General features: G+C 41.9%; 1 protein-coding gene across 2 annotated transcripts in view; it reads right to left on the reverse strand.

The window, feature by feature from the left end:
• CD2AP (CD2 associated protein) overlaps positions 1-22147 on the reverse strand; it is a 90402-nt gene that overhangs the window by 55430 nt on the left and 12825 nt on the right. For both annotated transcript variants that reach the window (XM_061460983.1, XM_061460984.1), the window contains exon 2: positions 7846-8006. In XM_061460983.1, the coding sequence (XP_061316967.1) occupies positions 7846-8006 (161 nt within the window). The remainder of the gene's footprint in view (positions 1-7845; positions 8007-22147) is intronic.

Below are 22147 nucleotides of genomic sequence, written 5' to 3' on the forward strand. Positions count from 1 at the left end.
AATTCTAAATATTAAAAGCACCACCAGTGTTTTCTTTGTTCTGTCGTCACAATGCTACAAACTTTTACAGTGAAACAGCAGTTTTCAAATGCAAACTGAAACCTTCTTGACAGGTAATTTTTTAAAATGAGCTCATGTGGAATAAGGCACGGGCCACATTTTCTTCACTGAAATAGTTAAGGCAAGAATCTTTGACATTTCAGATCTAATACTCCATCAAGACAAAGAATTCACATAACCACATCACTTTCTCATGTCATATCTTCCTAATCACCATACCTACACTGCTTTGGAATATGCAATAATTCACACATCCGAAATCAACACAATAAGGCAATAAAATACCAATGCTATACCATCCCATCATAGACATGACACAAAAAGACAACCTAGGACACAGGTGTCCATGAGCTGTGTCAGTAGTAGCAGCTGTACAGAGCAAAGTCTCAGACCATCTGCAAACTCAAACCAACCTCAAGACTTTGTTTTCCCTCTCTTCATCCCAAATAGTCAGTTTATGGAACTCACAGGGTCAGGGCCCAACTGATCTAAGCAGTCAACTCAATTTAATTGCAAAAGTCACAGGAAAAAGAATCATCCATGATGGGCCATTTATCCCACCAAAACCTCTTATATATGACTTTACTGTATATATGACTTATATATGGCTTACTTATATATGACTCAGTGCTTTGAGTATATCTGACAATGTTTTCAGCTAGATTTCTGGGGTTATTTTAGTATTAATTTTAGACAGAATGGTTGCCTCCACATAAGGAAGGCTCACCCAAGCCATTTATCCTGATATTCCGATTGGAAAAAAGCTGTTTCCTTGTTTATTCAGGACAAAATAGCTGGTTAGTAGAGATCTGTCTCTTGCCCCACAAGCACAGGAATCATTGTCACCATTCTTGCAAACCCCAGGCACGTATCAATGGATGGGATTTAGCAGAAGCAGCTGAGGCAAACCCACATGGCACCCCCTGATAACACACTCTGCAATGGCACTATTTTCTCCAAAAGCCAGAAGGAACAATTATTTGCACCACCCTGTCAGCAACAGGTCTTAAAGCACCAGCCTGAACACTCAGCTTCATTCCTTGCCAGGAAAAAGAGCCACCTTACACCCATCATTTCTCTCATATACGCAGCACTGAAACCGAAATTGCTTAATATGGCTTTCAATCTCACATGTTATCTTTGTTTCTGAAAAACAAGAACTGCCAGCTCTGAAGCGTTACCTTTTTACCAGCAGGGCTGCCTACCTCTCCCTCGGAAGCCAACAATACTTTCAAGCTCCTCAATCTCACCACTCTATGCAAGCCACTGTGACTAAACTTTCCTCAGAACAACAATAAAGCAATGGAAAAAGCTGTATAAACTATCATTTGCCTGACAGTAACTGATAAATAAATGCCTATCTAATTTTCTCCAAACTTCACCTTTCATGCAAAAAAAATCAGACAGGACACCTAGTGGAGGAACAAACCCCAAAGTTCTGGACACAGATGTGTTATAGACATCCCAATTACTTCAAGCTTATGTATGGCTTATCTTATATATGTTATTTAAAAGCTTAGGCACAATTACATGCTACAGTAACATTCAGAACAACCCAGAAGAGAGGGACAGCGTCCCACCCACAATCCCTCCCAACACCATGATTCCTGTTTAAAGTTCTGGGTGAGGTCAATTTCTATTTTTGAAAAGGAATTACGGAAGGCGCTATTCTAGAAGGAGTTCTCAGCCAAAACTACTCTCTCCAGCTCACAGCATGCTCAGTGCTTAACAGCATCCCACCAGCAAGAATGTAGGAAGGAGGCAGCAAAGACACAGCCTTAAGAAGGTAGGTCGGCAGTGCTAATACCTAGTCCTGGTGTAGGAAGGCTTTTAAGGGAAGGAAAAGGGGATTGGGTTTTGTTTTGTTCACACAGACAAACACAGAGACCAGGAAGTTGAACAATAAAGTACCCCTTAAAATAAAATCACCCTTTTTAAAAGAACTTCATGCAAGCACCATGGTGTTCTGCAGTTCTCAAGGGTCTCTATACACTACAGAAGGGTAGATAAGCTAAACTGAACTCAAGTAATTTTATTACACAACCAACTTTAAGGCTAAGGATTCACATAGTATATTAAATTAAATCTAAAACTTATACTGCAGCTACAACTTTCACATTTGCATTGCTGTTCACGTTCATTACCCTGAAACACAAAGTCTGCTTATGATATTTGCTGTTAAGAACGTACGGAAAAATAAAGCAAGCTTACCGCTTCCAGGGACATATTTGCTCGAACACACCCAGTGTTGCAGAGCTTTTTTATTCTGGGGGAGGAAGAAAAATGTCACAGCGAGCAAAGTTCACATGCTAACCTGAGGAGGACCAAGGCTCAGTGCTGAGCTAAGTGGGAGCAGCTGCACGCACCTGCATAGGCAAAAAACTTTTCTCTGAACCAGCTCTAGAACAGACACATCCTTGTCTGATCAGGCAGCTGAAGAGATGCATATCCCAGACATGCTTGTTGAAGCATCCAGTTTGCTCACCAGAGTGCCCCCAAAGCCCACCAGCAAACTTTTCTACCTTAACTGATGAAAGCTACTAATTAATCTACCCCCTGCTCCTCCCTCCTTCAAGTTACTGCCATGATAGAACTGGTTTTACTACCGTGAAAAGCTGTATTACTCACAGTCTAGCTAGTTACAAAACTAATATAGCAGTGAATAAAATTAAACAAGGAACATTAGTGATAACATTCTCACCTATGTATGGACACAAACTTCAGAAATGAACAGAAGGACCAACACCAAATCGTCACTTCCAGCTGATTAACACAAGAGGTGGCTGGAAAGTGAGCAGAGCTACTCAAATACATAAACAATCCAGAAAATAGAAGGAAAAAAAAAAAAACAGCCCAAAACGCCTTCCTTATCCCACACACCTTCACATCTCCAAAAAGCTCACACATTTAACCTAACAGCATTATTGTGCTACTCTAGCATATAATGGAGATGAATGTGTGCACGCACATTCCATGCTGTGATGAATTCTAGGAAGGAAAAACCACTCAAAGAAAACAATACAAGTTTGCTAGGTTTCCACAGCTAATTCTTTTCAGGAATTTATCAAGTTGTTGACTTTAAATTGCCCATACAGGAAGCGGGAAAAAAATGGTGATAATAGTGTCAGAAACAAGAATGCTAATTCAAATATTTCAACCCCACTAAAAGCACATATGCACATAGTTCAAAGTGGAAACTTCCAATCAGGTTTGGTTAATAGAGTTTGATATTTATGCACCCTAAATCCAACACTGCGTTACAGGCAGAAAAATCTTTAAAAGGCCTGCTGCTGAAAAGCAAATTCAAGGAAATCAGCTTCACAAGTAGGCAGTGTAATTGCCTGTACTTCCTTTTGTTACTTACTTGTTTTCAACTACACAGTCACCACAAGCTTCACCACCATCCCTGAGCTCTGGTTTCAGAACTGCTTTGGCCATCCCACCCCAACTTCTCTCCCAACCTTTACAATATTCCTGTTCTCCACCCAAGGCATTATCACTCTAGTATCTGAGGATGTTTTGGGGGTTTTATGGGGTTCCCCTGAATTGAGTCCACCTGTTCTCTTTCTTCTAATGCAAAACAGTGCAATTGGAAGTCAGCACCAAGACAATCTCAGGATGCTGGTTAAGCAAACAAGTGATGAGCTTGCAGAAAATCCTCGGTCCTGGTTGGCACTAGGAACCAGGCACTACCAACTCTGAGCCTTCTTCAGGTTCTCACTGTCAATGGGCAAAATGTTTGGGTAGAAGCCAAAAAAAACCCCAACCAAAATCTTACCAGCAGATGTTATAAGGTGCCAAGCATCACAGCAGCATCCAGAGGAAACTTCCATGCATTCACTTCTGCATTTGAGTATTCCAAAGTCGTGAGTGCTTAGCTGCCCTACTTGCCCATGCAACAAATTAACTCATTTGAAAATAGTGTCAGCTTCCTTTGCTGCACTTTTAACAGCAAAGACCCAATTGCTATTACTACACAAAACATAAACCCTAAATATTGCAAACTATTTTGCAACATTTGGAAGACTTGAAAAAGAGACAGACATAATCAAAAGGTATTTCCTGCATGACTAACAATTCCAAATGAAGTTGACAGCACCTGCTCAAACAGAAAAGACACATTTGTCAAAGCATGCAAAAGTCAAAGTATGAAAAGTAGTGCAAAATGTCAGTAAATCCTATGTATTAGCAGACCCAGAAAGAGGAAACAGAGGTAGAGTTTGAATCTGGGGCACTCAACACACCCAGGCAGCATGAAGTGATAATCCTCCTGTTGAGCTTCAAATAGGCAAGAAACAGCTGCCTGACAGCCAAGGACAGTCTGCATCTTACCACAAAGGCAACAAGCTCTATTCATCCCCTCAGACAGGATGAAGAGAAACTAACAAAATGAGTGAAAACCAAACTAGCTGGATTTAGCACCTCTCCCTCCACTCACACCCCCCAATTCTCCTGCAGCTGTCTGATGAAAAATCAAAGCCTTCTTTTAAAGAACTCATTTATCTTCTCTAAAAACATCTGTCACTTGAAAACATGTCCATCTTCACCTTATTTAATCTGTCATATATTCATTATGCTTTTAAATATTTTGTACATGAAGAAGCCAGGCAGATCTAGTGAATAACACATGTGCTTTCAGCTTCAAATGCTAATCTCTTCCAGATCAGCATAGATTATAATTTCCCATCCAAACTCTGCAAGGAGAGATTATACTCTGGCCTCACTTCAATTCTTAACAAACCAGCATATATATACCACAAAAAACCCAAATTTATCCATATTATGAATTCAGGCCAGATCTCCATTTAATGCATAAAATTACACTCATAACAAGAGAATAAGAAGATTCTTTTAGTAAGGAATAAATACTCAAGTGCATTCTCAGAGATTTGCATCCAAATATTCAAACCTTGAGGCAACTTTCAGTTCTGTCCAGAGCAATTTGCTCTTTCCAGACACATTTCTACTGACTTGACCCAAGATATCTACCCCATGCACTCAAGTTTCCCCCAGTCCTCACAGCCTAGTGTTGTTCCAGATCTTTCCACCTCACTGCGCCTTTCAGATCATTAGTCTGCTTTCCCTGTCCTGTGCGTCATGAGAAATTAGCAATATCTGTCCTTCTTCCACATCCTTCCTGTCATTACCCCTCCCAATGAATTTGCTGCACTTCTCTACTCTTAACCCTGCAAGCCCTTGCAGGAGCTGTTCCTTCTTTGACTGGCAAGACATTCCTTCTCACAGAAAGCTCAGTGGTGGTGGCCACCACCACCTGGTCATGCTGAGCTACTGGGTAAGGCAGCAAATGAGTAAATCCAGTTCTCAAGGAACTTTCCTCGTTCACAAGGCCAAAGTACAACCTTGTTCAGCTTATTTTCACGTTCTTCCTGAAGTTCACTCACAACCTGCAGGTGTTAACACTGCATCTGGCCAAGCTGAAGCATTTGAGTTCAGTTGTTGAGGCCTGGTATTAGCACCAGTCTGGTCATAGTGATGTTTCAGAGACCTCAGCCATTTAATAACCTAGAGCACCACAAAGTGAGCTCATTTGAGGGGGGAGGCAGAAAAACCCCACTTCCCAGAAATATTCTCTCAAACTATCACTACCAGTAAATTAACTTTTAAGAAGAAACTATAATCAGATTGGCCATGAAGAAAACCACAACTTTAACTTCTGTAACAATTAATGCTTTTACATCCTATCATCACTGCATGACAGCCTTCCAGTCTATGCACACCATCCTAAAAGTTCCCAAAACCAGCGTCATAATTGCACTCAACTCTACACCAAGAAGGCAAGTTATCCCCTGCTGTCATGAAACAAAAGAGGTAATTTTATTCTGCACAATTTCCTTTCCACTTTTCCAAATCCCTATGCCACCTAGAAAACTAACTGCCCCCCGTAATTCAGGATATCCTAGCATGCCATACACACACTGAACAGCTGTGTAGTTAAAAATACCTGGAGCTGAGATGCATGAAGACTTTTCAGGATGGAAATAATCTAAAAGCCACAGCTGCAGGAGGGCAAGAAAACACCCAACAAGTTTAGTATTTAATATGGAAGCAAGCCACAACTGACCCTTCTTAGTTGTTCAGTACCAAGCAAATGATCTTAATGACACAAGAACCAGGGAAGAGCCATGCTGGATGCATTATTCCCATATGGCATTTGAGTGCTAATTAAATATATCATCAACACAGTAATCACTGAAACACCACTTAAGGTAAAATTACTATTTATACAGGACTCAAACCCAAAATGGATTTTGAACTAAACTATGAGCAACATAAAAAAAATTAGACAAGTGAAAGGCATTCATAAAAATTCTCCTTGGTAACAGACTGTGAGAACAACTAGATTATTCCAGTCAGTTTTAAAAAGTAGATACTTAAACCTCTCTGCACTAAATAAAGAATGACTAATTTGCTTTTTCAGGCGGATGAACAGAAAAACTGTCAAATTTAATGTATCCCTTGTAAAGTATTTATAGCACTGGACAGACTTTTTCTTAGGTTTAACAATACAAAAAGATCCCAGATCCATCAGATAATTCTATTTTGCAAAGAATTAGTTTAACTTTAAAAGAAACTGAAATATCTAAATTCTCTTTGATTTTATGGAAGCTACACTAAGGAATCCTTGGAAGCTTCTAAAAAAGGTTAGAAAGCATAAAGAAGTAAAACCTAACTTCTCCATAACACTTGCATAGTTTAGATGAGAAAATATCTGCAGCTCAGCAGATTTCAGAGCAGAATAACACACCTAGCTGCTTTGCAGGCTTCATTTTAAGTAACTAATAAATAGGTGCATACTCAATATTACATTTAGAAAATCTGCAGAGAAAACAGAAAAAAACTTGAACAATACAAACAAGAATTTCAACTAAAATTAGGACACAAAGAATAAATATAAAAAGTTAAATAAAAGGTTCAAGAAGCAATATCTCGCAGCAGAAAATTGGCAGTTTGTCACATAGCACCTGGTGAGACAGAGCTCCCACAAGAGGCTCGTCTTCAGTAAGATGATGACTAACCCAAAGACACAAAAGTGCTACAACCCAGCAGAACACTTGCTTCACCCTTCCTGTTTCAGATACTTGCTGCTGACAAATGGGGAGCCCAGCCAAGAAACCAAACAAACTGAAAGCCAACCTGATTCCATAGTTACCTTTCAGCTGGGTACATTCCCTGCCCTGTCCCTTTGCATGGTCACAAATAGGCAGTGCCAGCAATGAGGAGTCCAGGGTAGGGCAGAATTGCTCCTTCAAACAAAACAGGTTAATCCAGGGTGAAGTACCCACAGAACTGTAGCTCGAGGATGTAGTTTTTCATTATAGCTGAGATGAGTGGTCTGTGACCCCACTTTCCCAACTCTCTCATTGCTTCCTGTCTCCTGCAAGGGTAGGCTTGGAGGTTTTTTGTGGTTTTGGTTTCTTAATCAGTTCATCTCACTAAAGCAGGTAACTATGGCTACAGAGAACTGTTAGTGTACTGCAGCAAGTGGGAGATAGAACCTATAGTGCAAGGGTACAGACCAAAAGAAATGCTGAAGTGAATGAGAACAGCAAACTTGGACAAAAACAGCTGTATGTTTTTGGTTTCTTTAGTATGAAAAAATGTACTAAAAAAAGGTAATAATTTAAAAGGTCATCCAGTTTAAAAAAAAAAAAATCATCTTGTTACAAATAAACTGATGTGTGTGCTAGCCATTTCAACATAGTTTCAGTAGTAACTAGCCTGCTGTACAATCACAGTAAAAACAAGTCAATACAGAAAACTCACCTTCACAAAATTGTCAGGGAACATGCCCCTTTTGCCATTTAGCTCCCCTTCTAACCATCCTTCTTCTTCCAGCTTTTTCACATTCCTGATGATTTCCCCAACTCGGATTGTTAACTCATCATCATGCACTGCATCATAGTCATATTCCACAATATAGTCCACTAAAAAAAAAAAAAGCCCACAATGAATGCAATTCAGACATGGAAATGCAACCCGAAAGTCATGCATGTACAGAAAGGCAGACCTAGCAACAAATGCTAAGAACAAGTGCTTCCATTGCAGCACCACCCATTTGGGAATTGTGGTGTTTCAAGCAATTTTGGAGAGGAAGAAAACTGGACAGTAGCCTGTTCAAATAAAGTAAATTTAAGAATATGACAGAGGGTCATATGTTGATAGTGGTGGGTAGGATTTCGGACATGTGTGGTGGAAGGGATTGCTGGCAGTGTTCTTTTTTATCCCTGCCGACTAAATCCCAGCCTAAGATTTACCAATTATGAATCACTGCCCACAGGGCAATCATTTGTTACTCAATGCATATCTGGGGCCAAGGAAAGAGAAAGGTTCAAACTGTGCACATATGGTACATACATGCAATGTTTTTTTAATTCTCATACTTGCAACTGCTACTATATCTGCAAAAAACTGGTTGCTGAGCACAGAATAGTTTTGCCTGATTGAACCAAGAAATGTAACATAGCCCGAAGGCATCCGATTGACATTATCATACAAGTTAAATTGCACAAACATATAAAAGGCACTCTCCTTCAGATTTATCTGGTTTGGAATGAAAAAAGAATAAGCAAGAAAACTTGGATTTTGATATAAGAAAGTTTACCCAGAGGAACATAGCATTATATTTACATACTTGTCCATCTGTTGCACAAAATCTATGAGAGTTGCTTACTGACAGCTCAAGTCTTGTTTGGCAATAAAGGCTTGTTTGTTCATCAAGAAATTCTGTTTATGCCAGAAACTTCTACTGACCTGCAGCAATCAAATTATCTTCCCTCACTAAAATCCAGTTAGGATAGCCAGGCACTACCAAGCATAATACTGTGCTCACTGAAACCTCCCTCTGCTCTGCACATCACAACAAGCATGCAAAGATGAGAGAACAACACCGTTAAAAGACAAAAATCCTGAATGGTAATAAAAACTTTTTCCCAGGTTATTCTTTATTCTATCAGTGCATAATAATATCCAACAACTGATTCGCAAATTAAGGAATCAAATGGGAGAAAGTATTATTTCCTGGTACTGAATTTACAGCTCCATTAAATCCATGTATAATTCTGGTCTGTGAACAGTTTTGATCAAAAGTGTTGCTGCATGCATGTTGTGATATATCCTTTATTCCCCTGTTGCCGACAGATGAAGTCGGAAAACCCTCAGTGAAAAAAAAAAACAAACAAAAAAAAAAACAGAACTACATCATGGTGCCATGAATACAAGAGAAGCCAGAATGATTTATTTGGCAAATTATTTTCTGAATACATCCATTGACAAAGGAGCCAGTTGAATATAAACATGAAGACCTAGTTTTGATTTTTTCCTTAAAGAAAATTTTTCTTCATCATGAATAGAAATCATCACCAGATATCTGCTCATGATACACACTCTGGAACTCCCTAATACGCTTTTTGTACTGTATATATTTGCTTTTTGTAGTGCATACATTTATTCTTGCCAAATGTATTCCCTGAGCTTACTTCAAAGCATGATTTCCCCATTATTGCCTGCAGCAAGCATAGTAGTTTTGTCTTGTTTCTGCACTGTCTTTGGAGTTGCTGACATGAAGTATCACCTAGATAGAAAATTCTGGCAGCCACAGATCATAAAGACAACAGCCATTCATCACTTACAGTCTGGAAATAAAAGCGTCATCTTCTAACCAACTCAACCCAAGCATTTTAGAAACCTACAGATGCATAAAAATGCAAGAAATTGCCACGTTACATATTTCTCTTATGATAAACTCTGGTTTTAAGCATATTTCAGTATCACACTAGAGGACAGTTTTACAAACTTAAACATGGAAAATGGCTCAGAACACACTGACAGTCATGGTAAATGCTTACAGCATTGCAGACTATGACTCAAACTGCCAAACACCTGGTTCTTTTTCCACAGAAGCAGTAGGTAATCATACCCACACTATGTCAACATGAACTAATTATTTTGAAAGCTCCTTTATTTTCTCAGGGGAGCATTTCTATATTTGTGCTTGAAATGCACAACACATTTATTTTGGTCACGTCACCTTTGCTGACTGTAAAACATTGACTTGGTCATGCCAACAACAAAAGGAGGATCTCAAGAGCCTCCCAGTCATCATCCATGTGTCTTTGCATTCCAAAGACAAGTAGCAGTAAATTAATATCAGCTTTTTATGTTTGAAATTTAGGTTCTGGATTTCCTCTTATCAGTGCTACTCAATACCGCCCTCACTCTCATGGACACACATACAAAACAGATCTAAACTTTGTAGTCTCACCTGTAAATTGGAGGGGTCATGGGGAATGTTAACATTGTTTCATCCCATACTTTTTTACAAATTGGTAATAGAAACAGCAAGAAACTACACATCTCACTACTATGTGGTCCTCAAGAGGAACACTTAGAAGCTTTAGCAAGTAGCACGGAATTAACTGTCCAGGTAATTTGGACTGCAGTGTGATGGGCAAAGAACCATTCTAGTACCAAAACAGTCCAGATTAAATAAGCCTCTGAAAGGTCTTCAAATATAATATTTACCCAAGTGAAAACAGTGCCCAGTGGTGACAGAAAGTGTTTCTAAGGAATCACACTCCTTATAATAAGAATAATTAGGAATCATGGCAGTCCACAGTTTATACTTCTGAATGCTTGAAGTAGTTCTGAATGCTCTTGAGTTATACCTCTGAATGCTTTAACTTCTTGCTTAAAAGTTTTACTCAAGAACAGATGTGACACTAAAATCATTTAGCAGTAAGTTGGACTGCAGTAATATAAGCTGGTCAAAACATTCAAAAATCAGAAAGTCTTAACTGGTTGAAGGTGCAGCAGAAAACCTCGGCAGCACAAATTACCAAACACACCTATCTTACCTCCCCTCTGCTTTTTACATGGGTTTCTCAATTTCAAACTGAATTCAGATCCATTATCTGTAGCTTAAAAGTCTATAATGACCAAGTACTGGATAGAAAATAATCTTCTCAAGCTTGAGTATGAACACAGAGGTTAACCATGCTTTGCTTGCACAGCCAACAGGATCAAAACTCACCTGAGGAAGACAACATAATCCCAATTTTTCACAGGCAGCATGGGCCATCCCAAACCACTTCCTCTGTCTTTTTTGTCTTTATCCTAGATCTCTAGCAAGTGACAATCTTGTTTCAGTAAGAATTCAAATATAAATATAAGTCAGCACCTGGCACATGCTTCAAATCAAAGGAAGAGGGAAGGAAACAAAACCAACCAAACACACACAAACCAAACCAGACTCAGGTCAATTAGGATATTGTAGAAAATAGATTGTAACAGATGAAGACCTGACAGAGCATATTTAGAAACACAGGACCACTACATTTAGCACCCTGGTAGCAGTCATTTAGTGACCATGTAGCAGTCAAGGTGCTGGAAGCTCTGTTCAATGAGACAGAGACAGCTGGGCCAGTGCCACCCAACAGCACCAGGGAGGTGATGGTGAGAACCAGCAAAGATATATGAAGAGAAAATCTTGTCTGACCAACTTGACAGACTTCCACAATGAAATTACTACTTCACTGGATGGTAAGAAATCAGGGGATGGTGTCTCCCGTAACATTCTCACATACAAACTGATGAAGTACAGGTCAGATAAGTGTAAAGTGAAATGGACTGAAAACTGTCCAAAATGTCAGTCTCAAAGGGTTGTGATCAGTGACACCCAGTCCAGAGTCACCAGAGCTGTGCCCCAGGAGTCAGTGCTGACTTGTTCAATATCTTTATCCATGACCTGGATGATGGGACTGGATGCACCCTCAGCAAGTCTGCAGATGATTAAAAAAATACTCATAGAGTGGCTGACAGAGCAGATGGGTGTGAAGCTATTCAGAAGGACCTCAAAAAGCTGAGCAAATGGGCCAACAGAAACCTCACAAAGTTCAACGTGAAACGCCAAGTCCTGCCCCTTGGGGAGGGGCAACCCCATGCACCAGTACTGGCTGCGGATTGCTTGGCTGGAAAGCAGCTTGGCAGAGAAGCACCTGATGGACATGAGCCAGCAATGCACCCTTGCAGGAAAAGGCAACCAACAGCATCTTGGGCTACATTAGGATTACAACCACCACTAGCAGGTCAAGGGAGGGAATCCTCCCCCTCTGCTCAGCTCTGGTGAGACCCACCTGGAGTACTGGTTCCTGTTCTGGGTTCCCCAGGAAAAGACAGACAAACATACTGAAGTGAGCCCAACAAAGAGTCACAAAGATGACTAACAGACTAGAGTATCTTTATGAAAGGGAAGGCTGAAAGTGCTGGGAGAAGGATCAAACTGATCTTATTGATAAAGGAGTGGAGAAGACTGAGCACTGCACAGGAAAAGCATGAGAAGCAGAAGGCACTAGCTAAACACAACAAACTTCACTTAAGTATATATATATATATACACATACATACATAAATACACACACGCACTGAGAGTGTGATCAAACAATGGAACAGTCTGTCCTGAGGGGCTGCATAGTCTTAGAGATGCTCAAAACCCAACTGGACACGGTCCTGAGCAACCTGCTGTAGCTGACTGCTCCTAGAGGAGAGTTGGACAAGATCATCTCAAAGATGCCTTCCAGCCTTAGTGATTATGTTACTGATTTGAGCCAAAGATATACCTTAGGTGGCAACTTTCTGCCATCCAGCCAGAGCTTTCCAACATAACCAGAAAACGTCCCAGACAGCAATTTTTGAAGGTTTTGACCCATTTTCAGGGGCAGGGGATTGATATTAAATCAACAGTGTTAAGTAAAAAAGTACTGATGGGACATCTTTCAGAGAAATGTGGTTATAGCAGGCTTTATGGGAACGGCCTGTTCAGCTCAAGGTTTTGAATAAGATGACAACTTGACTAATGAAACAATAAACTGGAATAAACACATCAAAGCCAGTCAGCCCTGTCAACAACTACAGACTACGCTGTTCCCCACGGCAAGGACAACAAGCATCCTAACAGAACAGAACTGCCTCCTTGGCAGAACAGCTCCCACTGTTAGCCAACACAGCAACGCTGCCTGCACAAGGCATTCAGTCACTGCTGGCACAGGTGGACTCTGCTTCTCCAAAACTGACATAACCAGCTTTTCTGCCAACCACATCCCCATGCCAAAGCAGAGGGCAAGCCTCCTGATAAGCATGGCTGCATAACACCCACCTTCACTGATTTTAAACAAAGGAAGTCTTCAGCTACTCAGACTCTTTCTGAAGGTGGCTGTTAAGAGGTAACTAAGGCTCTCTGGAGCCCTCCAAAAAGAAATCTATAAATAAATGAAGGAAAAGTGGAAACACACTGAAATTCTAGCATGCCTGTGCCTTCAATAAGAATAACCAATTGTCAGAGGCTCATCCAGGAAAGAGCACAATTTCACATTCTCGGTACTTTGTTTAGGATATTACGATACTATCAGAATCCAGTGACCTTTCTGTGGTTGCCAGAAAAAAGATACAAACCAGATACAAAATAAAGCCCATGAAAATCCACATTTAAAAGCTTATAAAATGAAAAAAAAAAATAAAATAAAAAAATGGTGGTATAACTGAAATCCTTGCATATAACTCTCAAACTACTCAAGAAGCCTTGCTGAAACTTGCTGCAGACCTGGAAGGACAGTCCAACACTAAGCAGCAAGAGGAGCTTGAGGTGTATGCATGCTCTATAAAGGTCTCTTCAGAGATGTTTTAGGTCAGTTCATATTCTAAATCATTTATTGGAACATGAATTCTGGAAAGTTGTGTGGCCTCCAAAAACATCTTGCCAGCAGAACTGCAGTTACACTAGAAACTGAGATTTTGCTTTCCCAATTTATCCTAGCAGACAGTTGCTAACTGCCCAAACCACACTTTATTAGCACTGTTATTTCCACTTATCCATCACAAAAAAAAAAAAACAAACAACAGTTTAGACTCCTATAAAACCAATTTAACATTTGTTATTATGTAAGAATACATAGAGTTACTAAGGTATTTAATTTTTACTAAGGTGTTTAGGTTTATAGCAGATAGCAAGCTTACAGTGGACACAAAAGACAACAGAAGATACATCTTGTCCTTGTAACTATCATACTTTTCTTCACAGCTATCTCAAAATCAGATGTTGGTCTAAAGGAGAAAGCTCCTTCCAATTATTTTTCCCCAGAAACATACCTACAATTTGTGAGATCCAAGTGTTCCAGCCCCTTTAATAGCAATACCACAGTATAAATTCGGCCACTGAAGACAGACCTTAACACTGAAAAAGTAGCTCAGGTGTTTAAATGCTGAACAATGGAAACACCCCCAGAAGTGTTAAACATAAGTAGTGGTTATAAGAATGTTTTTTCCCACTTCAACACCACATAATTAATCCTCTGTTACCTGACCTGAGTCATAGAATCACAGAATCATAGAATAGTTAGGGTTGGAAAGGACCTTAAGATCATCTAGTTCCAACCCCCCTGCCGTGGGCAGGGACACCTCACACTAATTCATATCACCCAAAGCCTCGTCCAACCTGGTCCTGAACACTGCCAGGGATAGAGCATTCACAACCTCCCTGGGCAACCTATTCCAGTGCCTCACCACCCTAACAGGAAAGAATTTCCTTCTTGTATCCAATCTAAACTTCCCCTGTTTAAGTTTTAACCCGTTACCCCTTGTCCTGTCACTACAGTCTCTAATGAAGAGTCCCTCTCCAGCATCCCTATTAGCCCCCTTCAGATATTGGAAGGCTGCTAGGAGGTCTCCACGCAGCCTTCTCTTCTCCAGGCTGAACAGCCCCAACTTCCTCAGCCTGTCTTCATACGGGAGGTGCTCCAGTCCCCTGATCATCCTCGTGGCCCTTCTCTGGACTTGTTCCAACAGTTCCATGTCCTTTTTATGTTGAGGACACCAGAACTGCACACAATACTCCAGGTGAGGTCTCACAAGAGCAGAGTAGAGGGGCAGGATCACCTCCTTCGACCTGCTGGTCATGCTCCTTTTGATGCAGCCCAGGATACAGTTGGCTTTCTGGGCTGCAAGCACACACTGCCTGCTCATGTTCATTTTCTCATCAACCAACACCCCCAAGTCCTTCTCCACAGGGCTGCTCTGAATCTCTTCTCTGCCCAACCTGTAGCTGTGCCTGGGATTGCTCCGACCCAGGTGTAGGACCTTGCACTTGGCATGGTTAAACTTCATGAGGTTGGCATCAGCCCACCTCACAAGTGTGTCGAGGTCCCTCTGGATGGCATTCCTTCTCTCCAGGGTATCAACTGAACCACACAGCTTGGTGTCATCGGCAAACTTGCTGAGGGCGCACTCAATCCCACTGTCCATGTCAGCGACAACGATGTTAAACAAGACCGGTCCCAACACCGATCCCTGAGGGACACCACTCATTACTGGTCTCCAGCCAGACTTTGAGCCATTGACCACAGCTCTTTGCGTGCGGCCATCCAGCCAGTTCTTTATCCACCGAGTGGTCCATCCATCAAATTGATGTCTCTCCAATTTAGAGACAAGGATGTCGTGTGGGACAGTGTCGAACGCTTTACACAAGTCCAGGTAGATGACATCAACTGCTCTACCCCTGTCCATCAGTTCTGTAGCCCCATCATACAAGGCCACCAAATTGGTCAAGCAGTGAAGCCATGCTGGCTGTCACCAATCACCTTGTTTTTCATGTACCTTAGCATGCCATCCAGGAGAATCTGCTCCAAGATTTTGCCAGGCACAGAGGTGAGACTGGTCTGTAATTCCCTGGGTCATCCGTTTTCCCTTTCTTGAAAATGGGGGTTATATTTCCCTTTTTCCAGTCATCGGGAACTTCACCTGACTGCCAGGATTTCTCAAATATGATGGACAGCAGCTCCTCAACTTCATTTGCCAGCTCCTTCAGGACCCACGGACTTGTGCACATTCAGATTTTTAAGATGGTCTTGAACCAGTTCCTCTCCTACAGTGGGTGCAAGGTCTTCATTCTCACAGTCCTTGCATCTGCCTTCCAAGACTTGGGTGGTGCAGTCAGAGCCTTTGCCAGTGAAGACCGAGGCAAAGAAGTCATTCAGAACCTCAGCCTTCTCCAAATCCTGTGTAGCCAGTTCTCCTGAGAGCTCCCTGAGGGGGCCTACATTCTCCCGTCTGTTTTTTATTTGGTATGTACTTGTAGAATCCCTTCCTGTTATCTTTAATACCTCTAGCTAAGTTTAATTCTAACTCGGCCTTAGCTTTCCTAACCTGGTCCCTAGCTTCCCAGACAACATCCCTGTACTCTTCCCATGCCACCTGTCCTTGCTTCCACTTACTATAAGCCTCTTTTTTCCATTTGAATTTTCCTCAGGAGCTCCTTATCCATCCAAGGAGGTCTCCTGGCCCTCCTGCTGCACTTCCTTCTGGTTGGGATGCAACACTCCTGAGCTTGCAGCAGGTGATCCTTGAATATCAACCAACAGTCTTGGGCCCCTCTGCCCTCTAGGGTTGTATCCCATGGAACCTTCCTAAGCAGGTTCCTGAAGAGGCCAAAGTCTGCTCTTTTGAAGTCCAGGGCAGTGAGCTTGCTGCATGCTCTTCTCACTGTCCTGAGGATCTCAAATTCGACCATCTCGTGATCGCTGCATCCAAGGCTGCCCTGGAGCATCACATTTCCAACGAGCCCTTCCCTGTTGGTGAGCATGAGGTCAAGCATGGCACCTCTCCTTGTCGGCTCCTCTATTACTTGCAGAAGGAAGTTGTCTTCTACACAATCAAGGAACCTCCTGGATTGCTTGTGCCGGGCCGTACCGTCATTCCAACAGATGTCAGGGTGGCTGAAGTCACCCATGAGAACAAGGGCCTGTGAGTGTGAGGCTGTTCCTATCTGTCTATGGAGTGCTTCATCTGCAGGTTCTCCTTGATCAGGCGGTCTGTAACAGATCCCCACAGTAATGTCTCCCATAGCTATATTCCCTTTAACCCTGACCCACAAACTCTCTGGACTGCTCACCTGTCCCCAGACAGAGTTGCATACTCTCCAGCCTATCCCTAACATAAAGGGCAACTCCCCCTCCCCACCTGCCAGGCCTGTTTTTCCTAGAGAGCCTGTAACCTTCCATTCCAACACTCCAGTCATAGGAGCCATCCCACCATATTTCTGTGATGCCTATTATATCATACCCCCGTAGACGTGCACACATCTCTAATTCCTCTTGTTTGTTCCCCATGCTATGGGCATTTGTTTAGAGGCATCTGAGCTGAGCTCCAACTGAAGCCAGCTCATTGGCTGGAGTTACTGGTGACAACCCATATGCTCAAATAAGGAAACCTGGTGGACTTCCATTGCCCTTAGAATTCTAGGCCCTGCTCCCAAACCTACCTGAGTTTTGCCCTGGCAAAGCTCTCGTGGTTAACACACGTGCACAAGGTGAGCACCAGGGTTTGATAATCAAAGACAAATCCCTCCTGGACAAGAGTCTCCACTGCTCTGAAGCCAAGTTCTTTTGCTCTGCATCTGCTCCTGTGATTCACTCTCTTGTTTATACAACGACTCACAATGGCCACAATAATCAGTTCTCCAAAAATCAAAATATGCTTTTGAGGTACAGATGTGGGTTTGGTCTTCCTCACACTGAATAGAGAAGTACCTCACATCTACCACTATTAGGGAAAACACAGTGACCACTAGTCTTGTTCAAGATGTTTCTTTCCTTCCTTTCATGCCCCAGTAGCCATCAGCATAAGCAGCAGCCTACAGACTGAACCCTGAACAGATGGAAACATACAGTATTTCCTACTTACCCTCTCCTGGTGCCCAATACAGCTATATCACCAACTCAAAGTGGGAAACCTGTAAAGTTGTACTTCTAAGACAACTTAACCCGAGAATGCTGTGATCCCACCCCCTCTTCTGTGTGAATTCCCATGCTCCCTTCCCCCTGCTCTGCATTTAAATTAGTACTTATTTATATTCCTGCTGAATCAGTTTAAGAAAACTATTTAGTGCCAACTTTCTGCAAGTTTACCTCCCTAGAATGGCTCACTGCAGGGTCAGAGATACAGGACTGCATTAAACCCAACTTAGATCAACATCTACATCATTGCTACAGTCCAGACCAGGAGCACGCTTCTTCATGAAACTTAAAACCATTCTCATCTATTGTACTTCAGTTCATGGTGTGGAGCAGTCTCACATCAAGAAATCTGGATTTACTTTCACTGAAACTAAATCAAAGATATGCAGCCCAGAAACACTCAATGCACGCTGATCTTTAACTGATGTTAAGTCCATGGGATGAGACTAGAATTACAATGATATAAAACCACCCAAAACATGCACCACAAATGCTAGGTCCCTAACACCAGCAGTTTCTTCCTATGGATCCACTGATCTCGTCCCCTGGCACTTGCTGCTTTGCACCTAGCTGGAATCTACCATGAAACCACATGCTAACATAATGCATAGACAACATGAGGTCACTGGATTCCTGTCAAATCCAATGGCAGGGCTGCAGTTCCAAGATATTAAGAAATTAAACAAGGAAAGAGTATATTTAACTAGCAGACACCATACAGTCTACAGATATTTTACAGCACAGCTCACCACAGCCTTTAGTCAATAGTTTTAAGTCACAGTATACAGAACAGCAGACACTTAACCAAGCTGAGCCATGTGGAATCATCACATTCACATTCCACGTGGAGGAAGTGCAAAACAGCTGCGTTACAAAGACTACTGAAAGCACTAAGCATCACAGGTAAGATGTTCCACCCTCACAAGTAGCTCAGAAGGAGGTCAGGTGCTTCCTGCTTGGGATCATAAATAGCAGTGACACATAGGACAGCCATTTCTACCTGTCCCTACTCCCACATGAGCCATACCAGTTTTGCCAGCTCCAGCCCTGATAAACAGCTCTGTACCAAGGCAGGCACATTACTTCCTGCTCGTAAAGCTTTGATCCCCTATATGCTAGGCAAACAAACTGCTGCTGTCACAAGGAAGGGATGTGGCAGAGGAGGGACTCTGCAGTTTAAGATAATGCCAACCTCATATACCAAATATTGACTTAAGGTCTTTTTTTAACCAAAGTGCCCTGAGCCAACAGGGTTCTTGCATTAGTTCATAATATAACAACATACTGCCAGTGGAACTGAGAGATTTCCATGCTATTCCATGTACATTTTCTTTTAAGCATATACAAATAGTTCCCAATCTGCTGTAAACTGATTATTCCTGTAGTGTATTATTTCATCTAGTAGTGGATTATTTCAGAGTCAGAGAACCTAAATCTGTAGAATTTATTGGTTCAGGTGCTGGGCAAACAAAACTTGCTTTCAAGCACTAAAGATGCCTTCAATACACACACTGTTGGACCCAAGCTGATTCTACATAAGAACAGATAAGCTATGTCCATCCAAACTCAGGGAGCACCACAAACACCCTGCTGCCAACCAGTAGGCACTTGGTTTGGATCCCAACAGGATTTGCTCCATTTGAAGCAACAGCCTTCATAGACTTAACAAGACATTCCATGTCTCAGGTTTTTTAGGTGCAGCATTAGATGAGCAATGGCAATCCATCTCTACCCTATAGAGTCAGGCCAGATTCCCAGCAAGCCCCCTTTCCACTTCCCTAGCATAACAGCTGATCAGACAGACACCTGTCCTGGCCTGAGCTTGCAGTCATGCAGCGCTGTGCTGGGACAGCTCAGCCTTGCAGTCCCTGCCCTCCTTTCTCTCTCAGATTAAAAACCCAATCTTTTTAGAAGGGAGTTTAAAAACCAACTCTTTCCAATCAACCAATTTTTCTTGGTTATCAAGAAAATATATCATTCTTCTGGAATACAGTGTATCTTTCCTATCACAATTCACCAATAATAAGCTGCTGGATATATGTGACAGCTTACAGTATTAGAAACTTAATGAGTACTTTCCAGTGTTTACAATAAACATATTTTAAACTGTTACAAAGATAGCTTTTAGGAAACAAGAATAAAAAAAAAAGAAAATTCAAAATAAACACATATGAGGAACCCTCACCTCCAAAAAACAGCAACAAAACCACTTTCAATCACTGTTTAAAATTCACAGCATTCAGTATTTCATTTGGGACTTGCCCAAACTTCAGCAACAGCAGCCCAGGTACCATCATCTTTCCATTTTGATTAAATACTATAAGCTTAAAGGGAAAAGAAAAAACTACCATTGCAAGAGGGGAAGAAATAAATTTGAATAAAAAGTAGTTCTGTTATTTGCTCTGAAGTATGGGGTCCCACCATATTTTATACTTTCTAATGATAATGGAGAAATTATTGCATCCTTTCAGTATATAAAGGGGGCTTATAAGAGAGATGGAAAGATACTTTTTACGAGGGTATGGGACAGGAGAAGGGGGAATGGCTTTAAACTGACAGAGGGAAGATTTAGTTGAAAAGAACTGTCATGGTTTAAGCCCAGCCGGCAACCCAGACTGTCTTCCCCAGCAAATTCTTTGTGCACACCACAGGATCTTTATCTCTTTCTACAGTATGTAAAAGTTCTGACTGGGCTGGGCCAGCCCTGTTGGCAGATCCTCTGGTGTTGATCAGCCAGGTGGCCTTTGGTAAATGTGTATCCCAATGTTTAAAAGTCCTACCACCCATTGCTCTCAGTGTAGTTTTTCATTGTACCGTTTAGCTTGCTTAATTGCAGCACCTGTTTCACGGTCGTGAATAACCTGGGCTATAGTGTCCATTGTTAAGTCCACCCCTCTATCACAAGCCCATCTATATGTTGCATCTCTGCCCTGATGGCCTTAAGTGTCATGGGCCCACCAGACCAAAAATAATTCACCCCTATGTTGCCAATCTAAGTCCATCTGAGCCACTTCAATCTTAGCAGCTTTATCCACTTGTTGGCTGAGATCATAGAATCACAGAATCATTAGGGTTGGAAAGGACCTTAAGATCATCTAGTTCCGACCCCCCTGCCATGGGCAGGGACACCTTACGCTAATTCATATCACCCAAGGCCTCGTCCAACCTGGCCTTGAACACTGCCAGGGATGGTGATCCCTGGGCAACCTATTCCAGTGCCTCACCACCCTAACAGGAAAGAATTTCCTTCTTATATCCAATCTAAACTTCCCCTGTTTAAGTTTTAACCCGTTACCCCTTGTCCTGTCACTACAGTCTCTAATGAAGAGTCCCTCTCCAGCATCCCTATAAGCCCCCTTCAGATACTGCAAGGCTGCTATGAGGTCTCCACGCAGCCTTCTCTTCTCCAGGCTGAACAGCTCCACCTTCCTCAGCTTGTCTTCATACAGGAGGTGCTCCAGTCCCCTGATCATCCTCGTGGCCCTTCTCTGGACTTGTTCCAACAGTTCCATGTCCTTTTTATGTTGAGGACACCAGAACTGCACACAATACTCCTGCCATAGTTCTCTACTGTGAGGGTGGTAAGGCACTGGCACAGGTTGCCCAGAGAAGCTGCCCCATTCCTGGCAGTGTTCAAGGCCAGGCTGGATGGGGCTTGGAGCAACCTGGTACAGTGGAAGCTGTCCCTGCCCATATTCTCTTTCAGGATGTTTCACAACAGACGTTCTGTGACTTTCACAGATTTCATGTGATCCCCAAGATCTGTTAGATCCCTCGTTAAAGTTTCTCATATTTAGAATTTTACACCTGCAGCTGACAGGCAGGTCTGCAGAATTTGGCCAAACTAAAATTAATTTCAGCCACTGAACGCTCCTCTCAAAAGATACGTTTTTGCTGCTATGCCACTGACATCCCAATCACAAGTTCTCAGCCAGTACAATCACAAGCCAGCTTCAGCTACTGTCAAAGTCAGTGGTAAGGTAATCTGAGTAAATTTTGCTTTCTTCTTCTTCATTTTCCTTTCTATCCTGCAGTGTCTGCTATTTTTCGTTACTGTTTTTGTAACTTACTTTATTTTGCATCACCCCTTTCTAGCACAAAAATTCTCTGCTTAGAACAATAATCCCTCTACATCAATAGCTTGCCTTCAAAAAAAAAGGAAAATAAAACCAAAAATAGCAATCTACCCATGAGACTGTCTAAAGGCAGGAGCCTTGCTTCTGTCAGCACAGAACTGGTCCATCTGAAAGCTGCCCTGGATCCACCTGTCATTTTTAGATTGGACA

The sequence above is a fragment of the Pezoporus flaviventris genome, unplaced genomic scaffold, assembly GCF_033815535.1.
Source record: "Pezoporus flaviventris isolate CSIRO_AGI_PZ_B2104156 unplaced genomic scaffold, CSIRO_AGI_Pfla_v1 ptg000031l, whole genome shotgun sequence".
Lineage (NCBI taxonomy): Eukaryota > Metazoa > Chordata > Aves > Psittaciformes > Psittacidae > Pezoporus > Pezoporus flaviventris.